Source organism: Lampetra planeri, chromosome 54 (genome assembly GCF_965212315.1).
Source record: "Lampetra planeri chromosome 54, kcLamPlan1.2.h2, whole genome shotgun sequence".
NCBI classification, from domain to species: domain Eukaryota; kingdom Metazoa; phylum Chordata; class Hyperoartia; order Petromyzontiformes; family Petromyzontidae; genus Lampetra; species Lampetra planeri.
The window spans coordinates 7,418,526-7,442,325 of record NC_136160.1 but is presented as its reverse complement, the minus strand read 5'-3'; the positions used below and the strand labels follow the sequence as shown (position 1 = coordinate 7,442,325).

General features: G+C 54.6%; 1 protein-coding gene across 2 annotated transcripts in view; it reads right to left on the bottom strand.

Moving 5' to 3' along the window:
- Positions 1-8,832: 8,832 nt before the first annotated feature.
- LOC144735223 (NFX1-type zinc finger-containing protein 1-like) overlaps positions 8,833-23,800 on the bottom strand; it is a 40,903-nt gene continuing 25,935 nt past the window's right edge. For both annotated transcript variants that reach the window (XM_078617702.1, XM_078617703.1), the window contains exons 12-15: positions 23,614-23,724; positions 22,412-22,507; positions 11,003-13,163; positions 8,833-10,466 (exon numbers count right to left, since the gene is read on the bottom strand). In XM_078617702.1, the coding sequence (XP_078473828.1) occupies positions 10,090-10,466; positions 11,003-13,163; positions 22,412-22,507; positions 23,614-23,724 (2,745 nt within the window). In that variant the 3' untranslated portion in view covers positions 8,833-10,089. The remainder of the gene's footprint in view (positions 10,467-11,002; positions 13,164-22,411; positions 22,508-23,613; positions 23,725-23,800) is intronic.

Genomic DNA, 23,800 nt, shown 5'->3' with positions numbered 1-23,800 from the left:
GGAACACCGCTCTCAGTCGCTGGAGGTGCTCCTCGAAAGTCCGACTAAAGACGATAATATCGTCAAGATAAATCAAACAGGTATCCCATTGGAGGCCCGACAAAACCAATTCCATGAGTCTCTGGAACGTGGCGGGAGCGGAATGTAAGCCCATGGGCAAACGGTTGAATTCAAATAGGCCCCCAGGTGTCCGAAAAGCAGTTTTAGGTTTTGACTCGTTATCGAGTGGCAATTGCCAAAATCCAGAAATAGGTATCGAGTGTGGAAAAAAACTGCGCTCCCGCCAAGGCATCCAGCGACTCATCCATCCTGGGGAGCGGATACGCATCCGCCATCGAGATTTTGTTTAAGCGGCGGAAATCGACACAAAACCGCAAGGACCCGTCCTGTTTCTTTACTAGGACAATAGGAGCACCCCACGGACTAGAAGAGGGCGAAATGATATCGGCCGCCAACATATCATTAACCGCCAATTGCACATGTTCCTTCTCGGCCGGGCTGAGCCGGAAGGGATTCTGACGAATAGGGGCCGCGTCCCCTGTAGCTATGTGGTGGCGCAACAGGTCAGTGCAGCCGATATCGTACTTATGTTTGCTGAACACGTCAGCAAACTCGATGAGCAAACCCCTCAATGCTCCCAATTGCACCCCGGACAAGTTAGCAGAACCCGCACACAGCGAGTCCAACCACTCAGTCCCCTCATCACTTTGAGGATGCGACTCGACAGTAAAATCTGCTTGAGCCACGAGCCGTTCCTCAACGGGTAGCGGCGCGGCGTGAGCCAGCACCGTTCCCTGCGCAATTACGGCCGGCCGCGACCCCGTATTCAGGACCATTACGAACGGCTCACTGTCCCCTCTCACCATGGTTTGAGCAACCGCCAAGTCGAGGCCCTTACTGGCTCTGTTTGACGGCCCCAACAGCACCCCCTGTGCCTCCGCACCCACCTCGAGTGGCTTCCTGAACCGAAGGGGTACTAACATTTGCGATCCCGGGGGCACCCGTACAGTGTGAGTCGCCAGCGCCTGCACCGTCGCACAAACCGTGCGCACTTTGATAGGGCTCGACAAGAAGGCAACCCGCCGACCTGACGGAAGCTCTATGCAGGCCTGATCTATAAGAATTTTGATGGGCATTTTTGACAAAAAGTCCGTACCTAGCAAACAGGGAACGGCCAGCGATGATGATACAAAAATAGGGCCCGCTAATTTAATGTCACCAATGCAAATAGTCGCCCGAATCTGGCCGATGATCCCCAGGGATCCCCCATTCGCCGCATAAAATGGCACGTCTACTGGCAGAAGGGGTCTACTTTGGACGGGAAGAATGTTATAAATAAGGTCCGAGATGATGGTGGCCGACGCACCCGTGTCAACAAGCACCCGGACCTCAACCCCGTCAATGAACCCCGTTACCACGGACGACCCGGCTGACGCAGCCACGATCCTGTGGGCCAATTCGGACCACTCGACTGCTTGCGGGCCGCGTACGGACCCCCCTCGCCGAATTGAACCCCCGGCACCCAGCCGCGAACCCCCCACCGCGAAGCGGCGACCCGAATGTGCCGTGTTTGTGGACCGAACGTGTGAGGTGCCGCGACTTGCCGGGTTTTGTTGGGATGACTTGTGGCCCTGGTCGTCGTCCCGACGTGGTCCTGCGGCGCGCTGACGCGGGGCCCGGCACCCGGCTGCGACGTGACCCCGAAGGCCGCAGTTGTAGCAGACGACGGACGTCGTAGGTTTCGGTTGCTCCAGCTTGCGGGGCGAACGTGTGGGCGAACGACCTCCCGTTCTCCACTCCCCCGGACGCGATGCAGCGAAGGCCTGCTCCTGCACCGCAGCTGGCTGAGGTTCGGCGATCGTGGCGGCCAGTGCCGCGTTCCCCGGCCATTTGCAGACGACCCCCGGCTTGCGTTTGAGGACCTCGTACGCGTGAATGCTCGTGGCGATCGCCAGGGAGCAGATCTCCATCTCGTCTGCCACGTTGATGGGGACCCCCAACTCGTGGGCCAACACCAGCAGCTGCTCCGTCACCATGGCGTCCTTCCCCTCCTTATCCATGCGGGGAAAAGCTGCGTCCGCCAAGGCGAGTAGTGCCGTGCGGTAGGCTAGCGTCGTTTCCCCAGCCACCTTCCGCCGATCGTAGAACTGGTGGCGACACGTGGAGGGCGGCCCGAACACCTTCGCCATCAGGTGTAGTGCGGCCTGGAGCGTAGAGCGGGACGACCTTGCAGCAGATGTGAAGGCTGCAAGCGCGTCGTCGTCAAGCATCGCTGGCAACGCACGCAGGGCAGTGGTGTCGGACCACCCCGACATCTCCTGATGAGCGAGGAACCTTCGTTGGAAGGCTCCCCAGTCGCCCCCATCCGCCTTGAACGCCGACAGCGCGGGCAATCTTTGCTGGAGGACCCGATCGTCGTCGACGTCGGAGAGATTTTCCCGCGCTCCGCTGGAGTTGTGTAAAATGTCGGCTCGGTTGTCAGGCGCAAAATGGAGGGCTCCGGCGCGCGCTGATGACGTGGGCTGCGCTGCGCGGAGGTGTCCGGCCACGTGGCGTCCGTCTTTCCCGCCAATCGGTGGCGGCCCCCCAAAAACGGCGGCAACTTCCAGACTTTTGGCGCGAAGCGCCTTTTGGCGGGAATCCTCCAACGTCGCTTCCTCCACGACCCCCGCAGCCGTTTTTCCGCTCGCCGGAACGGAGATGTCGGCCAAGACAGCGGCGGCGGCGAGTAGCAACTCCGCCAACCGGGAGTGCGCGTCCTGGAGGCTGGTGTCGGAGGCAAGCGGAGCGTCGGCCATCACCGCGAAGTGCTGCATCGGCGGCAACTCCTCGTCCTCTACTCCCGAGGTCGGTGTCCCCGGTACGCCGTCGTCATCCCGACCTCGCTCGTGGGTACGGGTAGTCTTCCTTGTGTCCATACTTCTTGAAGACAGGTTTACTTCTGACGCCAGTTGTAATGTAGTAACTCGGCGGGAGACGACTTCACGGGTAACACACTCTTTATTTTATCAAACTTGGTTACAGGTGACTAACACCTACTTTGTATCTCGGGTGACAAACACCCACTTAGCTACTTGGCGACTAACGCCCACTGAGCTACTCGGATGACCCACATCCACTTAGTACTCGGGTGACAACCACCCACTTAGCTACTTGGCGACTAACGCCCACTGAGCTACTCGGATGACCAACATCCACTTAGTACTCGGGTGACAAACACCCACTTAGCTACTTGGCGACTAACGCCCACTGAGCTACTCGGATGACCAACATCCACTTAGCTACTCGGCGACTAACGCCACTGAGCTACTCGGATGACCAACATCCACTTAGCTACTCGGCGACTAACGCCACTGAGCTACTCGGATGACCAACATCCACTTAGCTACTCGGCGACTAAGTCTTCAGCTCCGTCTTCGGGTCTTCAACTGGGTAACTCTTTCCGAGTGCTCTCGCGCGTCCCCCTTTATACCCCACCTGCGGACGTCGCTGCGAGCACCCACTTATTCGACCAATCGCCGGGCGCTGGCTACGATCCTCTTTTCCCACATCTCATCGTGCCTCACCACTCACTCCGCGCCGCCCCGTCATCTGTCACTCCCGGCGCGCGCGTCCACACCACGCCCACAACGCGTGCCCAACCCCGCACCCCGCGCCGCCCCGTGATCCATCACTGTCACAGTCGGCGCACGTCAATACCACCACTACATAAACATGGGCATTTTCGTTCCTTTGTTCTATCATGTGTATCAGACCTCCCCTCCCCCCTCTCTGCCCATTGTGTTGGCGTGCGCAGCAGCCGCGTCCAAGCCGTCGCCAAATGTTTTGTTGGCTCCCTCCCCCTCCCACCCCTCTCCCTCCCGATACGTTCCATTCATTGGCTACCACATTCTGATGAACTCCCCCCCCCCTCTCCTCCCCCCCTTCAACTTGCTTATAAGGGATTACATCTTGAATCATTGCTTCACTTGATGCAGCTAATCTGGCTGTGACGGTCCCACCTGATGACGGAGACTTGTGTTGCCTCCGAAACGTCGTGAATTTTATTTTTATTTTTGTTTTGTTTTATTTTACTTTCATTACTTTTAATGTTTTACCTACGTGACTTTACCGAAAAAACCTGAGAATATGAATCATTGCAGTCACGAAAGCTTCAAATCTAGAATTTATCAAAAAGTCTATTTAATTAAGTAGAACGTGTTTATATTTAAAGTTGCGCATTTTGATGTGACGTCACATTTCTCAACCCCCTCGTCACACATCGTCACAAATGTCTGACCCCCCCCCCCTAGGTGCGTGACGTCATTTATGGACGGCCCCTTTCTCCGTGGTTTGCTTCCGTCTGTGAGCCAGCACGTGCGTCTGTGTGCAGCACGTGAAAGTATTAGCAGCAGTACACCGGTACACAAAACAAATCTGAAATTATTTAGTTTCTTGTGATTCGCAATCGCGGTCAGAAACTCTTGCGGAGTGGAGGTGGTGTTGCTTCAAAATCAGTTCTCGTGATGTTAAAGCAGTTGGAAGACGAACGTTTATACTGGTAAGAACCTCCTGGTTACACCAGCCCACAGGGGATTATTGTGTCCGTCCGTCGTGCAGGGAGGGGCTGGGTGGGGAGGGTGGGGCTGGGTGGGGAGGGGAGGGTGGGGAAGGGCTGGGTGGGGAGGGTGGGGAAGGGCTGGGTGGGGAGGGGCTGGGTGGGGGTGGGTGGGGTGGGGCTGGTCACCCCGTGGTGCCCTTATAAAACTCAACGTTTAACCTACTCACGCCGGCTTGTGCCCGCCCTCACAGTCGCCGCCGTTGACCCTAGCCATTGACCGAGCAACCCTGCGCAGGAATGTGTTATGAGCGGCTGAACACGAAGCTTCACAGGCTGTTGTCGTATAGCCAGGGCCGGATTAAGGTTCTTGTAGGCCCTGGGCACTTTTCTTTCGTAGGCCTTCAGTGATAACTTTCGACAGCTGCTACCGCTGCACATGTCACGACTACCGTCGATGCCACTCGCTTGGTTCACGCGTAGCACAACAACAACGCCGCCGCTTGTCTTCCCTTGCACCACTCTCTATTGAGAATGAGATTGTGCGAATTTTTTTTAAAGATGTTATTGATAATTTTCCAATGAAAGAATCTCTAAAAGTTCATCTCCGGCGTTAATTTCTCTCATCTTATGAACAAAAAAAACATTGACATGACTCTGCCTCTTTGTATAGACATACACTGTGCTCATCCTTGTGTAGCGTCGGAAATGCACATCGTATCCCGTCCGTATATACACTTACCTGCAGTTGCGGGCACAGGCCCATAGGGGGTGCCACCCTGAGCTGGTGAAGGTCAGGGAGAGCCAGACCATTGCGGGGGCGGGTTCTCCCCCCGCCCAGACCCCAGGTGAGGGGTTGGGGGGTTCTTCCAGAGTCCCCTGGAAGGTTCCAGAGAGGGGGCGGTACCGGGGGCGGGGAGTCCCCGGGAGGTAGATAAAAGGGGCACCTCAAGCACAACTCGGGGCAGTGTTCTGAAGACGAAGAAAGAAGACCAGCCTAGCTCGGACCCTGGGACCCGACGTCCTTGTAAGGGCCGGGGCCGAGCATAGCCGGAGGGCTCAGGGCCCGGTTAACCCAGTGTGAGGCCACGCTAGCCATAGATAGTGGGAGTTAAGGGGAGTCTTGTTATTAAAGTTTATAAATAAACCGTGTTGCCTCTAAGACGGCGTCTCCAGTCTCCGTGGAACCCACTACACTTGCTATATATATTTATTCAAGAAAGTATCTTGCTTAAACAAAAATCATCCAAACAACACCTTAAAGCACGGCCAACATTTTTTTTCGAAGGCCCTTTAAGTTTTCCGTAGGCCCTGGACACAGTGGCGACTTGTTGCCGCTTGGCCTGCGTTTTGGCAGCAACCCAGTCCTGAAGACAATCGATAAAAAAAAAATTGCCTGCCCCGGACCCAAAACAAACCACCGATCAATATTTACCTCAGTAGACTCAAACTTAGCGACAGGGTCGATTAAAGACTGACAAAACAGATTTATATTTTTTGTTATTTTACACTTTTATGAGAACCGGTTTGTGAAGCTGCGTCAGTGTGCAGTATCGCCAGCACGTCCATTTGTATTCTCGTGTTGTGTCCTCGTGTCTGTATGTGTACGTACGCGTGTTCGTGTCTGTATATTTCTGTGTTTTTAATGTATTGCACTGTGTACAGTATTGTGCGGTACAGCCAAGTGTGACTGTATAGTGTGTAGTAGCGTGGTGTACTGTTTGTATAGCTTGGCGTAATAAAGGGCGTACAGTGGCTGTGTATGATACAGGTTGCGTGTAGGCCTTGATACTTGGCGATACAGGCTGTTTGTGTAAGTGTTGCAAGCTGTGTGTGTGGGGGGTTGTGTGTATTGCTAGGTTAGTGTGTGCAAAGGGCTGGTAACCCCTCGACCTGGCACTTCTACAAAGCAGCACGGTAGAAACATCGACATAATCTCGTGCTGGAGACCCCAGGGGACAGGCATTTAAGACACCTTCTGGTCAAACTCCATCTGGCAGGGCCAGACTGAACCCCTTCCGACTCTCGTTGCTTAAGAGAGGCTGCCACTCCTCTGTTGGGAGATGGACCGGTACCGCCTGGCAGAGGTGTGGACTCGAGTCATGTGACTTGGACTCGAGTCAGACTCGAGTCATGAATTTGATGACTTGCGACTCGACTTGGACTTGCATAACAATGACTTTGTCCCACCTATGAGATGTGGACTCGAGTCATGTGACTTGGACTCGAGTCAGACTCGAGTCATGAATTTGATGACTTGCGACTCGACTTGGACTTGCATAACAATGACTTTGTCCCACCTCTGCCGCCTGGCTCACTGTGGAATACAGGAGGCCCGGTGGACCGGTTCTGGCTCTAGTCATCATGAGGGGTGGACAGTTCCCCACTCGGGGCAGGAAACTGCCAAACAACTTGGAGTGGCACTTCTTTTGAACAAAAGACTCGAGTGTGGTCACCATCGAACAAAAAGATCACGACATCGTGCACTTTCAGATACGCTTCTGTGGCTGTCTGGAATGGTCTTCCTTCCGACATTAGGAAGTCATTGGAACTATGCACTTTTAAATCTAGATGGAAAACTAAACTTTTTGGAACTGCTTTTAGTGTTTATTTTATTGTCCTTCCCCCGCACCTCTGATCAGCACAGTTGGCTACGTACGGTACGAAAAGAGGTTCAACATACATGCATAGTTATACGGTGCACATACAGTATGCATATATTAAGTGACACTAATAGGCTCAATGTGAGATTTAACAATTTTATTAAACCCGTTCGCGAACTGTGTGTTGAGTTTGCACAGTAGTGCATGGCGGAAGCTTTAAGAGAAGAAATTCTTCGACACGCAGACCCGTCCGGAAAAAAACAACTCGGAAAAGCATTTGGGATTAAAATCAGCTACGAAAACCTACGGGGTTAAATTTTTTTGCAAACAATGGAATAATATAACCCCAAAAAGCGCAACATCTCCGAAGGCACTGACGTCAATTTGCTTTGAACAAGTGCGAGCTCAGGGGTCGGCAACCTGCAACTCCGGAGCCGAATGCGGTTCTTCAAGGACTGCTGTGCGGCTCTTGAAATATTTTTTTTTTTTACCAAAGTGGGAAAAAAATTGCCCTTATTATTTTGGTTACAGACCCCTGTACCATCGCTGGTCGAGTTACTGCAAAATAATGCAATATAACAGCGCGTACATTCGTCATCGGCATCTGCGCCACTTGCATAGCCACCACGAAGGCGCCCACGTTTTACGGATGGGTAAAGTTTGCCAGTACGGGGGGTGATGTTGCTCTGCGGTTTCACCAAATAACGTAAATGTGCAGCTAAATTTGTAAAAATGTGCCCATTACACATGGCCTGACTCTGTTCCGAATAAAAACACCACCAAGAGGTCTTTAAGGCACCATGTGAAGCAGCTGGCCATGTACTTTTCAGTTATTTCACATTTTTTGGCTGTTTTGCTATTCCAGTCCTCTGTAGCCATGATACCATTTCCCTCAACACAGCACAGAAAGTGTGAGATTAACAACACCACACTCCCGCATGCCAATTTTAAACACTAGGCAAGCAACACTTCATTGGTAAAGCACAGTTTTACAAACACGTAAAATGTGTTATAATTTATCACAGGTGACAAATAATAACGCCACTTGTGAAAGATCCTTTTTAAAATATAAAACTAAACTAAATTATTTGTATTTTATCAGATAAGGCACACCGAGCTATGTAGCTTTTTTTCAGAAGCAACTTGGCAACAAATAATAGCCCAACAAAGTGGTTTACATCATGGGACCTCCTTTGTCAGTACCAAAATATACTAATAGGGGTTTTCCCCTTTTTTTCTGGCAACAGAACTGACACCTTTTGCAAGGAATCATGCTTACATTAACTACAATACTTGCAGTAAAATACAAACAAAAAACAATACTCTGATAATTTATGCATTGTCTTTGAAACTGATTGGTCCACACCAGAGACAGCTTTCTTTAGAGCCGGCAGCCCGTTACCTGCCCGGGTCATGCTGTGTAGTATTCCCCGAGTGTTAGTGAGATTAGGAACGGTGATCACCACCCTGCGTATAATGCTCCAGTTGGTTGTTATGTGTTAATAAAGTGTTGCCTCCAAGTTGAGTGTGCGCTTCAGTCAAACCCACTACAATCTGACTGGTACTCATTTTCTCACTGCTCTCAACTTACTTTTCTTCTTTTCTGAAGCAGCCCAAAAACTGACGAATGTCACTGCCACCCTTCCAATTGCTCATGATGACACTCACTGTGAATGGAAGCTGAATGTAATAAAACTGCTTGCACTTTAATCAAAGAAACACATAATCAAAGAAACACATAAGCAAGTACAGCTATACACTATACCAGTGGCGGCTCCTGCAAAATCTCTCAGGGGGGGCAAATGTCTGGATGATTGATAAGGTCCACCCATGCAATGAATAAATTAACAGCTTAAGCATGTAAAGGCAACTTCACTTCTTTAATATTAATGAAAAATAAAGTGACTCTTACAATACATCTTGTTTGTTTATATACTCACTATTAAAACAAACCACTCAAGTTTATTTTATTAAAGATTCCACTAGGTGGCGATAAATTATATTGTTGGATGAAACGTGCTTACGTATGATGACGTTAGCACGTATGATGACGTAAGCACGTTAGTGCATGCCCTCCCAGAAGCCATAGAGAATGCATTGCAGCACCCCCGTTCGAAAAAAAACATCTTTGAATGTAAGTCTATGGGACCATTCGGGCCGATTCTCAGCCGGAGTGAAATCGCCCAAAAAGAGGCGGTACTCCACAGAACGTGACATGACGCTGATTGGACTATATCCAGAGGCACAGTGACGGCTAGCGTGACTCTGTGGTTGAATGACATTGGTGGTGCGTCGCCCAATCGCCCTAATGAAGAAACCGCCCCTGCACTATACTAAACGGATATGCAATAAATGAAAGCGACTGTCTACAAATGTATATTACACATGCAGCGAAACATAAATGATTGACACTTTACTCCGACTTCACGTGGGCTTTCTGACAAATATAACGTAATAAAGACATTAACGTTAGTTGAATACGCCCGTGAGCGCCATTGTTGGTCGCTGGGTGAATGTGTGGCTAATCAACTTTCCAAGTAATTTACTTAGCTATGATAGCTGACATTAGTGATGGTTGATTGGCAATCGGGAATTGGCCCGTTTTCACTAAAAACGTTTGTTTCCACTCGATAGTGATGTAGCCTACGTAACACTCATTACATTCTAGTTTTCCACTTTTTAATACATTTTAAAGGAATGAAATGGAGAGGCAGTACAGTGTTTGACATTGATTGTACCTACCCACAGCAGTCAAGCATCGGCTTCAATATATTGGGGGGGATATTTTTAGCATATTTGAATATTGGGGGGGATGTGTTCCCACCAAAATATATTATAATTACGGCCTTTACGCTGTACGACCACAACGAACACGCATCGGCGAGTTTACCCGACCCCCCCACCTCCCGTATGCTGGCTCCACACTGCAGCTCCTGGGCCCGTGACGCGTCACGGAAAATCGCGCAGCTGGTCGTAGTTGAACATGTTGTTGGCGGTGTCCGACCAGGCGGCGTGCCGCGCGCCATCCATCTCCGTGGCGACCGCGTTGCCGGCCTGCAGGCTGTGGTGCTCCCCGCCAATTTGCTCGCCGCACTCGGGGCACGTTCCTTTCTCCATGGCGCCGCCGCACTCGCCGATAGCGTACACGTGGCCGCGGGGGCACTTGTACCAGTGGCCTGGCGTCAGGCCGATGGCCTTCACGATGGACGCGCGCTCCGAGTCCGAGATGCCGAGGCCGCTCTTGGGCAGCTCCTCCTGGAGGCTCTCGGCGAGCCGGCGCACCTCCTTCTCCTGCTCGGGCCCGAACCTCCGCTTGTTCGTGAGAGCTAGGCGTGCGCACAGCAGAGGGATGGAATGATCGGGCACTCCGGTTAGATCGCTTACGTAGGCGTTCGCGGTTGTGCTGTATGACATATCTCCGGGGTCCTCCGGTATTTCCTTCTGCATTTAGAATCAGCGTGCATGTAGATTATTTGGCTGCTATACATTTCGACGCGATAAGCCACTTCGTTGAGGTATAATTTATGATGGCCAGGTCGCTTCGGAAAAAAAGAGCTATAGAGCTCAGTCGGGCTTACCTGGTGAAATAAAAAATATAGTCAAAATATATTGGTCCGACCTGCTGGGAACTTCATTGGCAACTGAAGTGAAGAAGCTCCCGGCACGCGGAGCAAAGCGTCAGACATCACCACAACACACGGTACAGCTCTGCATTTCATTCGCAGAGCTGGAATGTAGCCAAATTAACTCGCAAAACCAAACATGTGATTAGCTCTTTTTGATGACAGTAAGAGAAGGTGATGATGATGGCGATGACAACAACAAAGGACGATTATAACAATTGAATTGGAAACACGCTCACTTTTCATGATCTCTTCGCTGATCGCAGTTGCTGCGTCGGACACCTTGGCCACGCTAATGGCGACGCTCATGCCCGCCTGCACCTTGATGAGGAAGCTCAGACGCAGCGTCTCCGTCCGCAGGTCCTGCAGCTGCTGCTCCGTCAGCCCGGCCGTCTGCTGCTCGCACATCCACTCCACCAGCTTGTCGAGGGCCTCCTTGACTACCTCCTTCCTCTCTGTACTGATCTTCGACAGCTCCGGCCTCAGCTTGGCGATGTCCGCCAGTAGCGTGGCTTTGTTCTCCAGAGTGTTCACCTGCAGGAGGTTTAGCTCTCCTGCCAGCAGCGCACTCAGAAAATCCGTCGGGATATTCCACTCGGACACCGTCGTCCTGTCCCTGAGGAGCAGGTAGCGGAAGTTGAGCATCGCGCGCAGCGGTGACGCGGGCAGCGGTTTGGGGTTCACCTTCGCGAGGATCTCCTGCACGCGGTTCTTCGCCTGCGCGATCTCCTCGTCGCTGCCCCACAGCTTGCGCTTCACGGCCTCGATGTCCCCGAGCGTGCGCTTGATGATGTTGCCGTAGCGCAGGTTCCGCCGGATCGGCGTCTTGCACTTGGGGCACTCCTTGAGCTTCACGACAACGGGCGTCTCTCCGCAGTCGTCCGCGCCCCCGCCGCCGCCGTCCTCGCTCGTCTCCATCCACCGGTCGAGTCCCGTGCCCTCGACGAGGTGCTCGCAGTCCTCCAGCTCGACGAAGCGCGCGGACGGCTCGTCCTCGTTCCCGAAGAATATCTCAGTGACCTCGGCGGCGTGGCAAATGCGGCATTTGGAGGGGCACGGCTCCCCACAGTAGCCCACGCACGCGTGGCCGCACGGCAGGCGGCGGCGGCAAGGCTTGTCGCAGCGCGGGCGGTCGCACTCCTCGTAGCACAGTCGCCGGCAAATGTGGTGCTCGCAGCGCCACTCGCACGGCTCGGCACACGGCATGCACGGCTGGCCACACGGCCGCGCGCACGCGCTGTGCACGCAGCGGTTACGGCAGCGCAGCGCGCACGGGGGGCAGCCACGCGCCGCGCACGGCGCGGTGCACTGGTGCGAGCAGGGCAGCGAGCGCTCGCACGCTTCCCCGCACGCTGCATGCCACCGCCCGTTCTTGCACCACCGGCAGTTCCCGTGGCACGCGTGGCCACAAGCCAGCGCCGTCTGGCAGCGCGCGTGGCACGGCCTAGGCTCGTGCCTGCGGCCGCACGGCACGTCACACTCGTGCCCGCACACCTGCCTCTCTCTCACCAGCTCCACGCACGAGGCTAGGCAATTATTGCCGCAGAGACGGGGGCATGCGTGGCCGCACGCCTGTGGCTTCGGGCACGGCACCCGGCAGGAGAAGCGCGCTGTGTCTACGTGACACGGCATCATCTGCTCGTGCCCGCACGCCGCCATCGTCTTGGCCACGAGCTCCGTGCACTTCCCGCACTGTTCGTGGCAAACCTTGCGGCACCGGTGCCCGAGCTCGCAGATCGTGCGGCTGCACGGCTTCTGGCACTCGAACTTCTTGTGCTCGGGGTCCTCCGCGTGGCAGCTGCGTGTGCACACGTGCCCGCAGTCCAGCCGGAACTCGCACAGCAGCTCGCATCCACCCTCGGGTGCCCGTGCAAAGTCCTTGGCGGTCACCACCGCCGCCTCGCGCTCCGGGTGGTTTTGGCAGCGCAGCATGAGCGCGGGGCCGATGCGCCCGCCGGCGTGCAGCTCACCGATCACGCGTTTCCAGAGGGGCACCGCTGACAGCATCTTTGCGTCGCCCACGATGAAGAAGCCGATGCGCGCGCGCGACAGCGCCACGCACACGCGGTTGTCGATGTTTAGGAAGCCCGTCTGGCCCCGGGCGTTGCTGCGCACGAGGGACAACAGCACCAGGTCGTTCTCCTCGCCCTGGTACTTGTCCACGACGCACACGCGCACGCCGCCGTAGCGATCGCGCGGCAAGCGCTTGCGCAGCGCCAGCAGCTGGCCCGTGTAGGTGGTGAGCACGGTGATGCGCTCCTGCGCGTAGCCCTGCAGCAGAAGGTGCTTGCAGAGCGCGACCACGAAGTCCGCCTCGTGCAGGTTCTGCCGGCTCTTGGTGTCCTTTACCTCCACCTCCGCGTGAGAGTGCTGCACGAAGTACAGGTTCGTGGCGATGCCCTGCCAATACATTATTTTGATTACTTTTCTGCATACATTTAAAGTGATTTGTGTACCTTTCCTATACTTTGCACTCATGCCGTGTTTTTGCATTGTTTGTTATACAATTCTGGCCCAATGTCCCTTACAGGACATCTGTGAAAAAAGAGCTTTAGAACTGATCGGATTCCTCCAGTATAAATACAATATTCTTATTCTCAACAGCGTCAGCAACGTTAGCGATGGACGCAAAACGAATGGAGATGGCCACAGCCACCCGCCGGAAAGCCGAAGTGCCACCGTTATGAGACGATCGAGCCTGAGCGACGACACAGTCCCAAGTTTTCGTGACGTCATTCGAGACTGCAGTGCAGCCGAGCAAGACCACACACACGCGGTAACTGGCTGTGTGTGTATACGGCTTAACTCGGCTCTGAGGGGTGGGGGGTGTCGAGGTACTGTGCAACTCGGATTTCGAGCATGCGCCGCCATCTTCTCAGTCCCATCGTGTTCTCTCGCGTGCGTAGCTACGAGTTCTCGTTTTAATCGGCACAGACTTTATCGCAAAATATCGTCGCAACACTTCAACACGACTCATCCACTCCTCAAGGTAAGAGTATAAAATGATAGGTTAAGGAATTTTTTTAAATGCTGTTTAAGAGTCTGCCTTTTTTACACTAAGAATGGTTTTCTGTTCGAGTTATTGCTTTAAAATGTCATGAAACGATTTAAAGTGTACAGGGCTGCTTTGAAACACTCATAAAAATGGTTTTCAAATAAGTGTTTTTTTTTACTCAGAATTGGTTATAAATGTGTGTACATTATGTGTAGTGCAGGCAGTGTACATGTGAAGTATTGGAATGACGGCAGGAAACCACTTGACGGGTAGCACACTTTTTATTAAACCTTGACTTGTCACGATACAACATGTGGTCACTATTCCTCTGACTACACACACTTCACTTGACACGTGTGGTCACTATTCCTCTGACTACACACACTTCACTTGACACGTGTAGTTACTATGCCTCTGACTACACACACTTCACTTGACACGTGTAGTTACTATGCCTCTGACTACACACACTTCACTTGACACGTGTAGTTACTATGGCTCACACTGCATGCTCACACTGCACTCCGCCCCGTAACGTCCGTGGATACTACAGGCCCACCCCAGCTTGGGCGTGGGCCACAACCTCTGAGTCCCAAGGGCCAGCCCTCTCACGGACGCTCGGCCCCGGGTCCCAGGGTTCCGCCTCTGGGTGCCCCTACAGGACAGCGGGACTAGGTACCGCAGGGCCCTATCTCTTCCTCCTCCGTCTTCAGTCTTCGCTGGTCACTCGCTCCCCGTGCGCCTGTGCGCACCACCTTCTATAGCCCCCGCTCACGGGAGACGGAGCGTATGCGGACCTCGACGTGAGCATCCCCCTTAGTTGACCAATCCCCGCGCGCTTGCCCCAGGATCCCATCGCTGTCAGCGCGCGTCACTGATACCCAACCAATCACTGCCTCATAACCCCCGACCCCGCGCTGACCCCTGATCCTTCACCGTCAGCGCGCGTCACCAACACACACAGCCAATCACTACGCGCTGGCACACGATCCCTACCCCAGCGCGTATCACCACTACATCACCCCCTCCCACATAGCTCGCAGCCGGCCCGGCTGCTAAACAACACAACACAACGTCAACACAACAAAAACCCCACCCCCCAGTGTGCCCCGTAACGCAACAACAACAACACAACGACACAACACCCGACAACAACCTATGTACAAACCGACAACCAACACAATAAAAGTCAACAACAACACACAACACCTAGACAACAAGCTATGTACAGCCCGACGAACAACACACTAAAAGCAAATCCCAGAAAATTAACGTGTCCAGTGTCTCTGTGACTATTGATCCCTCCCCCCTCCGCTCGCTCCTCCACCGGGGTGATAGAGCGGTCGAGCGGATGAGGAACGCAGTGACGAGGCGCTCCGGCCGCATCGGCTCCTCATTCGGTTGGTCATGAAAAGTAGCGCGACTTAGCGCGAGTCCGCCTGGCCGGTCCATCGTATGGGACGGGACGCTGACGACCGTCCGGTGGCTCCGGCAGCCCTGGACGGCGCGGATCGGGCCTGGAAGGACCGGCCGCGCCGCGAGGATCCGGCCGCCGGTGGTCGGCAGCTGTCAGTTCCGAGACACCTGGGAGCGGATCAGGCGGAGACATGTGAGGATCAGGCGGAGACATGTGAGGATCAGGCGGAGACATTTCCCCCCTTGGGTCGTCGGTCACGTCACATGCTCGGCCCTCACGACACAAAGGGAGGCAATATGGAGGCGAGAACGGTTTCAGTCGGGAGGGGTGGACGAACCAACGGCGCTTTCCCCATTTTATTTGAACACACTGGGGGCGTGCAACCCGCACGACCTCCATGGGTCCCCGCCATGGCTTCAACAATTTAGGCGACGTAGCCAAAGGTGCCTGAGGGCAGTGCAGCCAGGCCCTATCGCCTGGTTTCCAGTCGTAAACGGACACCTTCTGTGCACGCAACCGCTCGTTGGCAATTTGGCGAGCCCGCGAATTAAGCCGTGCGGCCTCCCGTGCCTCGGTCAGCTTATGAATGTTAAATTTTATATGTTCTGCCAATTTCGAATTTGTTCGTGGTGCGGACAGTCCCAGCTGCGTTTCCATGGGCGGGTCGGCTTCCCGACCATACATCAGATAGAATGGGGAAAATCCCGTTGCTGCATGGGGGGCCATTCTATACGCGGCGAGGACCCCCGGGACCTGCAGGTCCCAATCAACATGTGCCTCACACACCTGCTGGCACAGCATAGAAGTCCAAGTCCTGTGGAGTCGCTCCACCATCCCGTCTGTCTGTGGGTGGTACGGGGAGGTACGCACCTTCTTAGTACCCAATAGGTCGCACACCTCTTGCAGCAATTTACTTGAAAAAATTTTCCCTTTGTCGGTCAGCAAGCGTTCGGGAGCCCCCTTGTCCAGGACGTAGCCCTGGACAAAGGCGTCCGTCACAGCCGCCGCCGACTGGTTGGCGAGTGGCCACGTCATAGGCCACCGGGTAAAGTATTCGACACCAACCAACAGGTACTTATTACCCCTAGGCGTGACTGGAAAAGGCCCCAAAATATCGAGCGCAACGAGCTCGTTAGTGCGCGAGACCTGAATAGATTGCAGCGGTGGATTTGATGCCATGGGCGGCGGTTTCCGTCTGGCGCAATCAACACACCCCTTTAGAATATTCACCACATCACTCCCCATCCCCGGCCAATAATAGTCACGCTGAAGCAGAGCAAGCGTTTTGTTTACTCCCAAATGCAAGAGGCGTTCATGTGCGGCCAGGACAACTTTCCCCCGCACAGCGGAAGGCACCACGAGTGCGTGCCGCCGGGACAAATTGTCCCATCTCATTAACAGGCCCTGCTTAAGTACCCAGGAACCAGTTCGCTCCCGGCCCTCCTCGGGACCCCCCACCCTGCGGCACAACGCTAGCAGGGAGCTGTCAGCCATTTGGAGACGGCCCCACTCAATCAGCGACAGTGAGAGCAGCGAGTCCTCTCCCTCAGGGGTAGCGGGAACATCCCCGATTGGTGCATCCGCGGTCGCAGCCAACGCCCCCATACTTTCCGCAGCTGGCGGTTTACAGCGCGCCGATCCCATTAAGCACGCACATTTGTGACAAGGCGACAATCGCGACAGGGCATCGGCGTTAGTGTGGCGCAACCCCTTACGGTATGTGGTCGTGAACTGATAGTCCTGGAGGACTTCCAACCACCGTGACAATTGGCCCGAGGGTTGGGCGACCCTCAATGAATACTGAAGCGCCGCGTGGTCCGTCCGGACCGTAAAGTGACGGCCATAGAGATACGGTCTAAATTGCTGTACAAAAAAATCAATAGCAAGCAACTCGCGACGGGTGACGCAGTAGCGCTGCTCCACCGGCTACAAGACCCTGCTACCATAGGCGACCACCCTTTCGACTCCCCCAACGACCTGTGAGAGCACCCCCCCAATGCCCGTGTTGCTAGCATCCGTGTCTAGCAAGAAGGGACTTGTAAAGTCAGGATAACGCAAGGGCGGGGCACCCACCAAGGCGTCCCGGAGGGAGCAGAACGCGGCCTCCTCCTCTGGTCCCCATCGGAACTTGACTCCTTTTGCCGTTAGAGCGTGCAAGGGTTTTGCAATGGTGGCGAAATGCTCAACGAATCGGCGGTAGTAAGAAGCAAAACCGATGAAACTGCGCACGTCCAAAACAGACGTGGGCGTTGGCCATGAACTGACACAGTCCGTCTTCGCGGGATCGGTAGAGATCCCCGAAGAATCGACAATGTGGCCCAAGTATCTCACGGACTTACGAAGAAGGTGGCATTTGGCTGGTTTCAACTTTAATTTAGCCGATCGCATTCGCAAGAACACCCCTCTCAATCGCTGGAGGTGTTCATCAAACGTTTTACTGAAAACAATGACATCGTCAAGGTAAATCAAGCAAGTATCCCATTGCAAGCCCGACAAAACCAATTCCATAAGGCGCTGAAACGTCGCGGGAGTGGAGTGAAGTCCCATGGGTAACCGGTTAAACTGGAATAGGCCCCCTGGAGTCCGAAATGCTGTCTTAGGTTTAGACTCGTCGTCGAGTGGCAGCTGCCAGAATCCCGATAATAAATCAAGAGTAGAAAAATATCGCGCACCAGACAATGCATTGAGGGACTCGTCCATTCTGGGGAGCGGATACGCGTCAGCCACGGAGATTTCATTCAGGCGACGGAAATCTACGCAAAATCGCAAGGACCCGTCTTGCTTTTTAACCAGCACAATAGGTGCTCCCCAAGGACTGGAAGAAGGCGAAATAATGTCGGCCGCCAGCATATCGTTGACGGCCGACTGAACGTGTTCCTTCTCAGCAGGACTCAGCCGGAAGGGATTTAGCCTGACCGGTGCCGCATCGCCTGTTTCAATATGGTGGCGCAACAGGTCCGTGCACCCAATGTCATATTTATGCTTACTGAACACATCAGAAAATTCTATCAGCAACGCACGCAGCGCACCCAACTGTACCGTTGACAAATCGTTCGAGTCCGCGCACAGCGAATCGACCCATTCAAGGTCCTCCCTCACTGGATTGTTCTGCGTCGGGCTTGGATCAACATGCGCAACCAGCCGCTCTTCCGCAGGGACCCGTGCCGCGTGAGCTAGCACAGTGCCCTGCTGAATAACGGCCGGCCGCGACCCAGCGTTTAAAACCATCACGAACGGGTCCTTGTCAGCCCGAACCAAAGTGTGAGCCACCGACAAATCGAGACCTCCGACAGCCCTATTTGAAGGACCCAAAAGCATGCTCTGTTCCGAGGTCTCCCCCACCCATGGTTTCCTCAACCGGAGGGGAATTAACATCTGTGAACCCGGGGGCACGTGCACGGTCTGTGTCGCCAGCGCTTGTATCGTAGCGCACGCCATCCGAATTTCGGTAGGGTTCGTCAAAAATGAAATACGGCGACCCGATGGTAGTTCAATGCAACGCTGATCGATGAGAATTTTAATGGGCATTTTAGCCAAAAAAATCTGTGCCCAACAGACAAGGAACCGCCAAGGAAGAAGAAACGAAAACGGGTCCCGACAATTTGATATCTCCAATGCAAATGGACGCCCTAATCTGACCGACAATGCCCAACGAGCCCCCATTAGCCGCGTAAAATGGCACGTCCACCGGGAGCAGAGGTCGACATTGGACGGGGAGAATGTTGTAAATGAGGTCCGATATAATAGTCGTCGACGCCCCCGTGTCCACTAACACCCTGACCTCGACCCCGTCAATGAATCCCGTAACGACCGATGATCCCGCCGACGCAGCCACTATCCTGTGCCCCAACTCCGACCATTTAATGTCCCCTCGGTCCCGCACGATCCCCCCTCGCCGAACCGAATCCCCGATCCCTAACCGGCTCTCCTCCGCCGCAACGGCCCATGTGTGTCGTGCATGTAGGCCGAGCATGTGAAGCGCTGCGACTTGCCGGGGTTAGTAGGGATGACTTGGGGCCTTGGTCGTCGTCCAGCCGAGGTCCCATGGCGCGCTGACGTGGAGCGCGGCAACCGGACGCCACGTGGCCCCGGAGGCCGCAGTTGTAACACGTGATGAGGGTCGTCGGAGATCTCGGTTGCTCCAGCTTGTGGGCCGATCGCAGAGGCGAACGACCCCCCGACCTCCAGTCCCCCAGTCGTCCCGCGGTGAACGCCTCCTCTCGTGGGCTGACGACTTGGGGCTCGGTGACCATCGGGCCCGGAGCTGAGGCCACGGCAGCATTGCAGACGACCCCCTGTTTACGCTGGAGGACCTCGTGCGCCTGTATACTTGTTGCGACCCGCAAAGAAGAAATATCGACCTCGTCGGCCGTGTTGATGGGGACCCCCAGGTCCTGCGCCAACTTGAGCAGTTGCTCCAAGACCATCGCGTCCTGGCCCTCCTCGTCCATACGAGGGAACGCGGCGTCGGCGAGAGCCAACAACGCCGTGCGGTAGGCGAGCGCGGTCTCCGTGTCCGCCTTCCGCCGGGCGTAAAAGTGATGGCGACACGCCGAGGGAGGTCCGTAGACCTTGGCCATGAGACCCAGCGCAGCCTTAAGCGTGGAGCGGTCCGACCTCTGTGCGGACGTGAAGGCCGCGAGCGCGTTGTCGTCCAACATGGCAGGCAGTGCCCGCAGCGCCGTAGCGTCGGACCAGGCGGACATTTCCTGATGCGCCAGAAACCTGCGCTGGAATGCGCCCTAGTCCCCGCCTTCCGCCTTGAAGGCTGACAATGTGGGAAGGCGCTGTTGAAAGATGAAGTCGTCCTCTGCCTCGTGGTTCCTCTCCGCCGCACCGACGGTGTGCGAGATGGCGGCCCCAATGGCGGGTGGCTGATGGCGGTCCGCAGCGCGCGTTGATGACGTAAGCGGGCGCGCTTGGAGAACCGCCGCCACGTGGTGCTCGCCGTTCCCGCCAAAAGATGTCCGCGCAGTTGAAATGGCGGGAATCGCCCAGTCATTTTGGCGGGAATCTGCGGGGCGACCCTGTTGAATGTCCGCCGACGTCCCCGCTCCTCCCGACGTGCTGATTTCCGCCAGGATGGACGCGGCGGCGAGCAGCAACTCTGCCAGACGGGAGTGCGCCTCGCGGAGTACGGCATTGGTCCCCAGTCGCTCATCCGGTGCCCTCGGCGGATCCTGCGGCGTCGGCATTTCTTCGTCCTCTCCCCCCGATGCCAGCTGGCCCGAGTCGTCAAGGTTATCCTCGCGGTCAATCCCGTGAGTCCGACGGGTCTTCCTTGTATCCATGCCTGGAAGACTGTTTCACTTCTGACGCCAGTTGAAGTATTGGAATGACGGCAGGAAACCACTTGACGGGTAGCACACTTTTTATTAAACCTTGACTTGTCACGATACAACGTGTGGTCACTATTCCTCTGACTACACACACTTCACTTGACACGTGTGGTCACTATTCCTCTGACTACACACACTTCACTTGACACGTGTAGTTACTATGCCTCTGACTACACACACTTCACTTGACACGTGTAGTTACTATGCCTCTGACTACACACACTTCACTTGACACGTGTAGTTACTATGGCTCACACTGCATGCTCACACTGCACTCCGCCCCGTAACGTCCGTGGAGCCTACAGGCCCACCCCAGCTTGGGCGTGGGCCACAACCTCTGAGTCCCAAGGGCCAGCCCTCTCACGGACGCTCGGCCCCGGGTCCCAGGGTTCCGCCTCTGGGTCACACAGAGCCCCGGCCCCTACAGGACAGCGGGACTAGGTACCGCAGGGCCCTATCTCTTCCTCCTCCGTCTTCAGTCTTCGCTGGTCACTCGCTCCCCGTGCGCCTGTGCGCTTGCCCCAGGATCCCATCGCTGTCAGCGCGCGTCACTGATACCCAACCAATCACTGCCTCATAACCCCCGACCCCGCGTTGACCCCTGATCCTTCACCGTCAGCGCGCGTCACCAACACACACAGCCAATCACTACGCGCTGGCACACGATCCCTACCCCAGCGCGTATCACCACTACACATGTGCAGTCCGTATTTTGGTTGCTTTTGCTATGGGGGGAAATTCCCCGTGATTCGTCGTTTCGTTATAAGTTGCAACTTTCTGGTCCCTAACCCCAACGTATATCGGGGACCCCCTGTGTATAGCTCAGCGGGCCCTTTCCTGGTAAAACATTTTTTTTTATAGTTTCGTAGTAAACGGAAAGCCAGTGGAGTCGAAAGAGAAAAGGCAAAGTGGGGGGGGGGGGGGGGGGGGGGTGGGGCTGGAGCCCCTCGTCGCCCCCCTCTGTCTTCCCAACGATGCCCGATTACTTTTCAGCCCCCCAGCTTTCTGTCGCCCCCCAACTTCGAATAGGACCTATCCCAACCCCTCCTTATCAATGCCTATTGTTTTACTGCATCAAAACTACACCACCACTTACAATAACCCCATTTTTTCTTTCAAATTATTATCATAGCTGTGTACAATTGTATAATTGCTGTAAAGCGCCTTATTAAAATACTATATGAATCCCATTAGATTATAAGTAGATAAGATCATAAAACATGATACTGGCAAAAGGGGCCCATAGATATAACTGCTCGACCCGAGCTACAAATGCTCTGACACTGGCAATGTCTCCGTACTCTTCGCCTTTTGGTGTCCTCTGGTCTGACACTGGTGGTGAGACTAGGCCATAAAGAAGGCTGTTGTCTCTGGTGTAGGCCAATCAGTTTTGAAGACAATGCATCACACATTATCAGAGAATGTTTCTTTGCATGCTTTGTCACAAGTACGTGCGGTGAATGCAGACTTGATTCCTCGCAAAAGGTTTCTATTTGGTGTTTTTACACCTGAACGCCTCCTGTTTTATTGGCAGAAAGTGCAAAAACCTCTTCTTAGTTTTCATTCAAACAAAACGTGCTGCTCAAATGAACACGACAGGGTCCTGTTACGCACGCCTCTCCCGAGCCATGGACGCATTTATCTCCTCATAATCCGTCTTTACTTTTGTCTCATAATCCGTCTCCACTTTTCAACGCGTCCGGCATCAGTGGATTCGAGGCGCAAGACGTTCGGTGGAACTCGCAAAGCGCTACCACGGCGCCTTCATCCGCGACGACCCCCTCTGTAAGAACGATGAACACTTCCAGCTCGCGTTGTTGTTCATCGACTCTTCATCTACATTCCGGATTCGAGCGCGGGCCCCGGGGCATCTCTCCCCCCAGCGCACGGCCCTCACCTTCACGTTCTCGTACTTCAGCACGGACGGGTGGTTCTCCAGATGGTCGTAAATGTGCGGCACCAGCAGCTTCGCGATCTCCGGCCGCATGCGGTGCTGCGTGTGCGCGCGTGCGTGAGCATGCAGAAAATACAGAGTCTCGTTACGCACGGCTATCCCTTGCCAAGGACACTTTTCTCTCGGTTGGATCTCACTCGCGTCTGAAATGTGGGGCCGACATTGGGATAATGTTGGGCCGACATTGGGGTAATGTTTGGCCAACGTTGGGGTAATGTTGGTCCGACATTGCTTTCAACTACCACGCCCCAAACCACACCCCAACGTTGTACGTTTACTGGGTGATGATATCACACTGTGCTAACCCTGGAAACGTTGAAGGCAAGAGTTAAGGGCGCAGCTCTGCAATTGCCCGCTCACACCACTGCTGGCAAAAGCACTTCCACTGGAGGGAACTCTAGAGGGTATCTTGGTCTACTCTTCCAAACTGCCCAGATGTCTTGGAAGAGGTGGGAGTACCCACATTTTACCCCACCATGATAGGAAACCTGCCGATTGACTAACTGTGACACCCCCATCTGACAAAACAAACCTCGCCACGTTCGTCAATAACGCAGTTTGTGGCCTAACAAATAAAAATATATAAATGGGGACGTTTCAGGCCATGGCCCTTCTACCCAGCACATAGAGAGGCCAGAGAGGTAATTCCTTCAACTCGGTGGACAGAGGTGGTGGTTGGTGCGTGGTGCGGTGGATTTAGGGAACTGGCGCCGTTGTTTCAATTGCCACGCCGGTGACCTCTGGATTCCAAATCCAGCGTGTGAAGGAGGCGGCAACGAAGGCGAGTGGCTCTCACGGTGGCGAAATGTTATCTGCCTCACCTGGTATGCAGGAGTTCGTGGGTTCGATTCCGACCCTGATGCCTACTGTATATTTGGAGTTTGTGTGGCTCTCTCACTGTGGGTGGCATGGACTTTTTCTCTGGGTCCTCCAGTTTTTCCCTCCCACATTTAGAAGCAACGGGCTTTCACATTATCTGGCTGATATAAATTTCCACATGAGAAGCCATCATTTGTGATAGCCGGGCCGCTTCTGAAAAAGAGCTATACAGCTCAGTGGGCCTTACCTGGCACAATAAAATTAGTTTAGTCTTAGTTCAGAGTGCCGTAACGGCGTGCGGCGGCCGGGTGTGGCGCAGCGCTCACCTGGATGCTAAGCCGGGCGAAGGGGACGCTGTTCTTGACGAGGCGCTCGAAGAGCGACACCTCCAGGTTGTAGCGCTTGGCAAGCTCGTACACGCTGGCGCTCGGTCGCAGCTACCGGTGGGCCCGGACAACGGGCATCACAAATACACGCGGGGGAAGCAACGCAACGCTCGCGATGCACGCAACA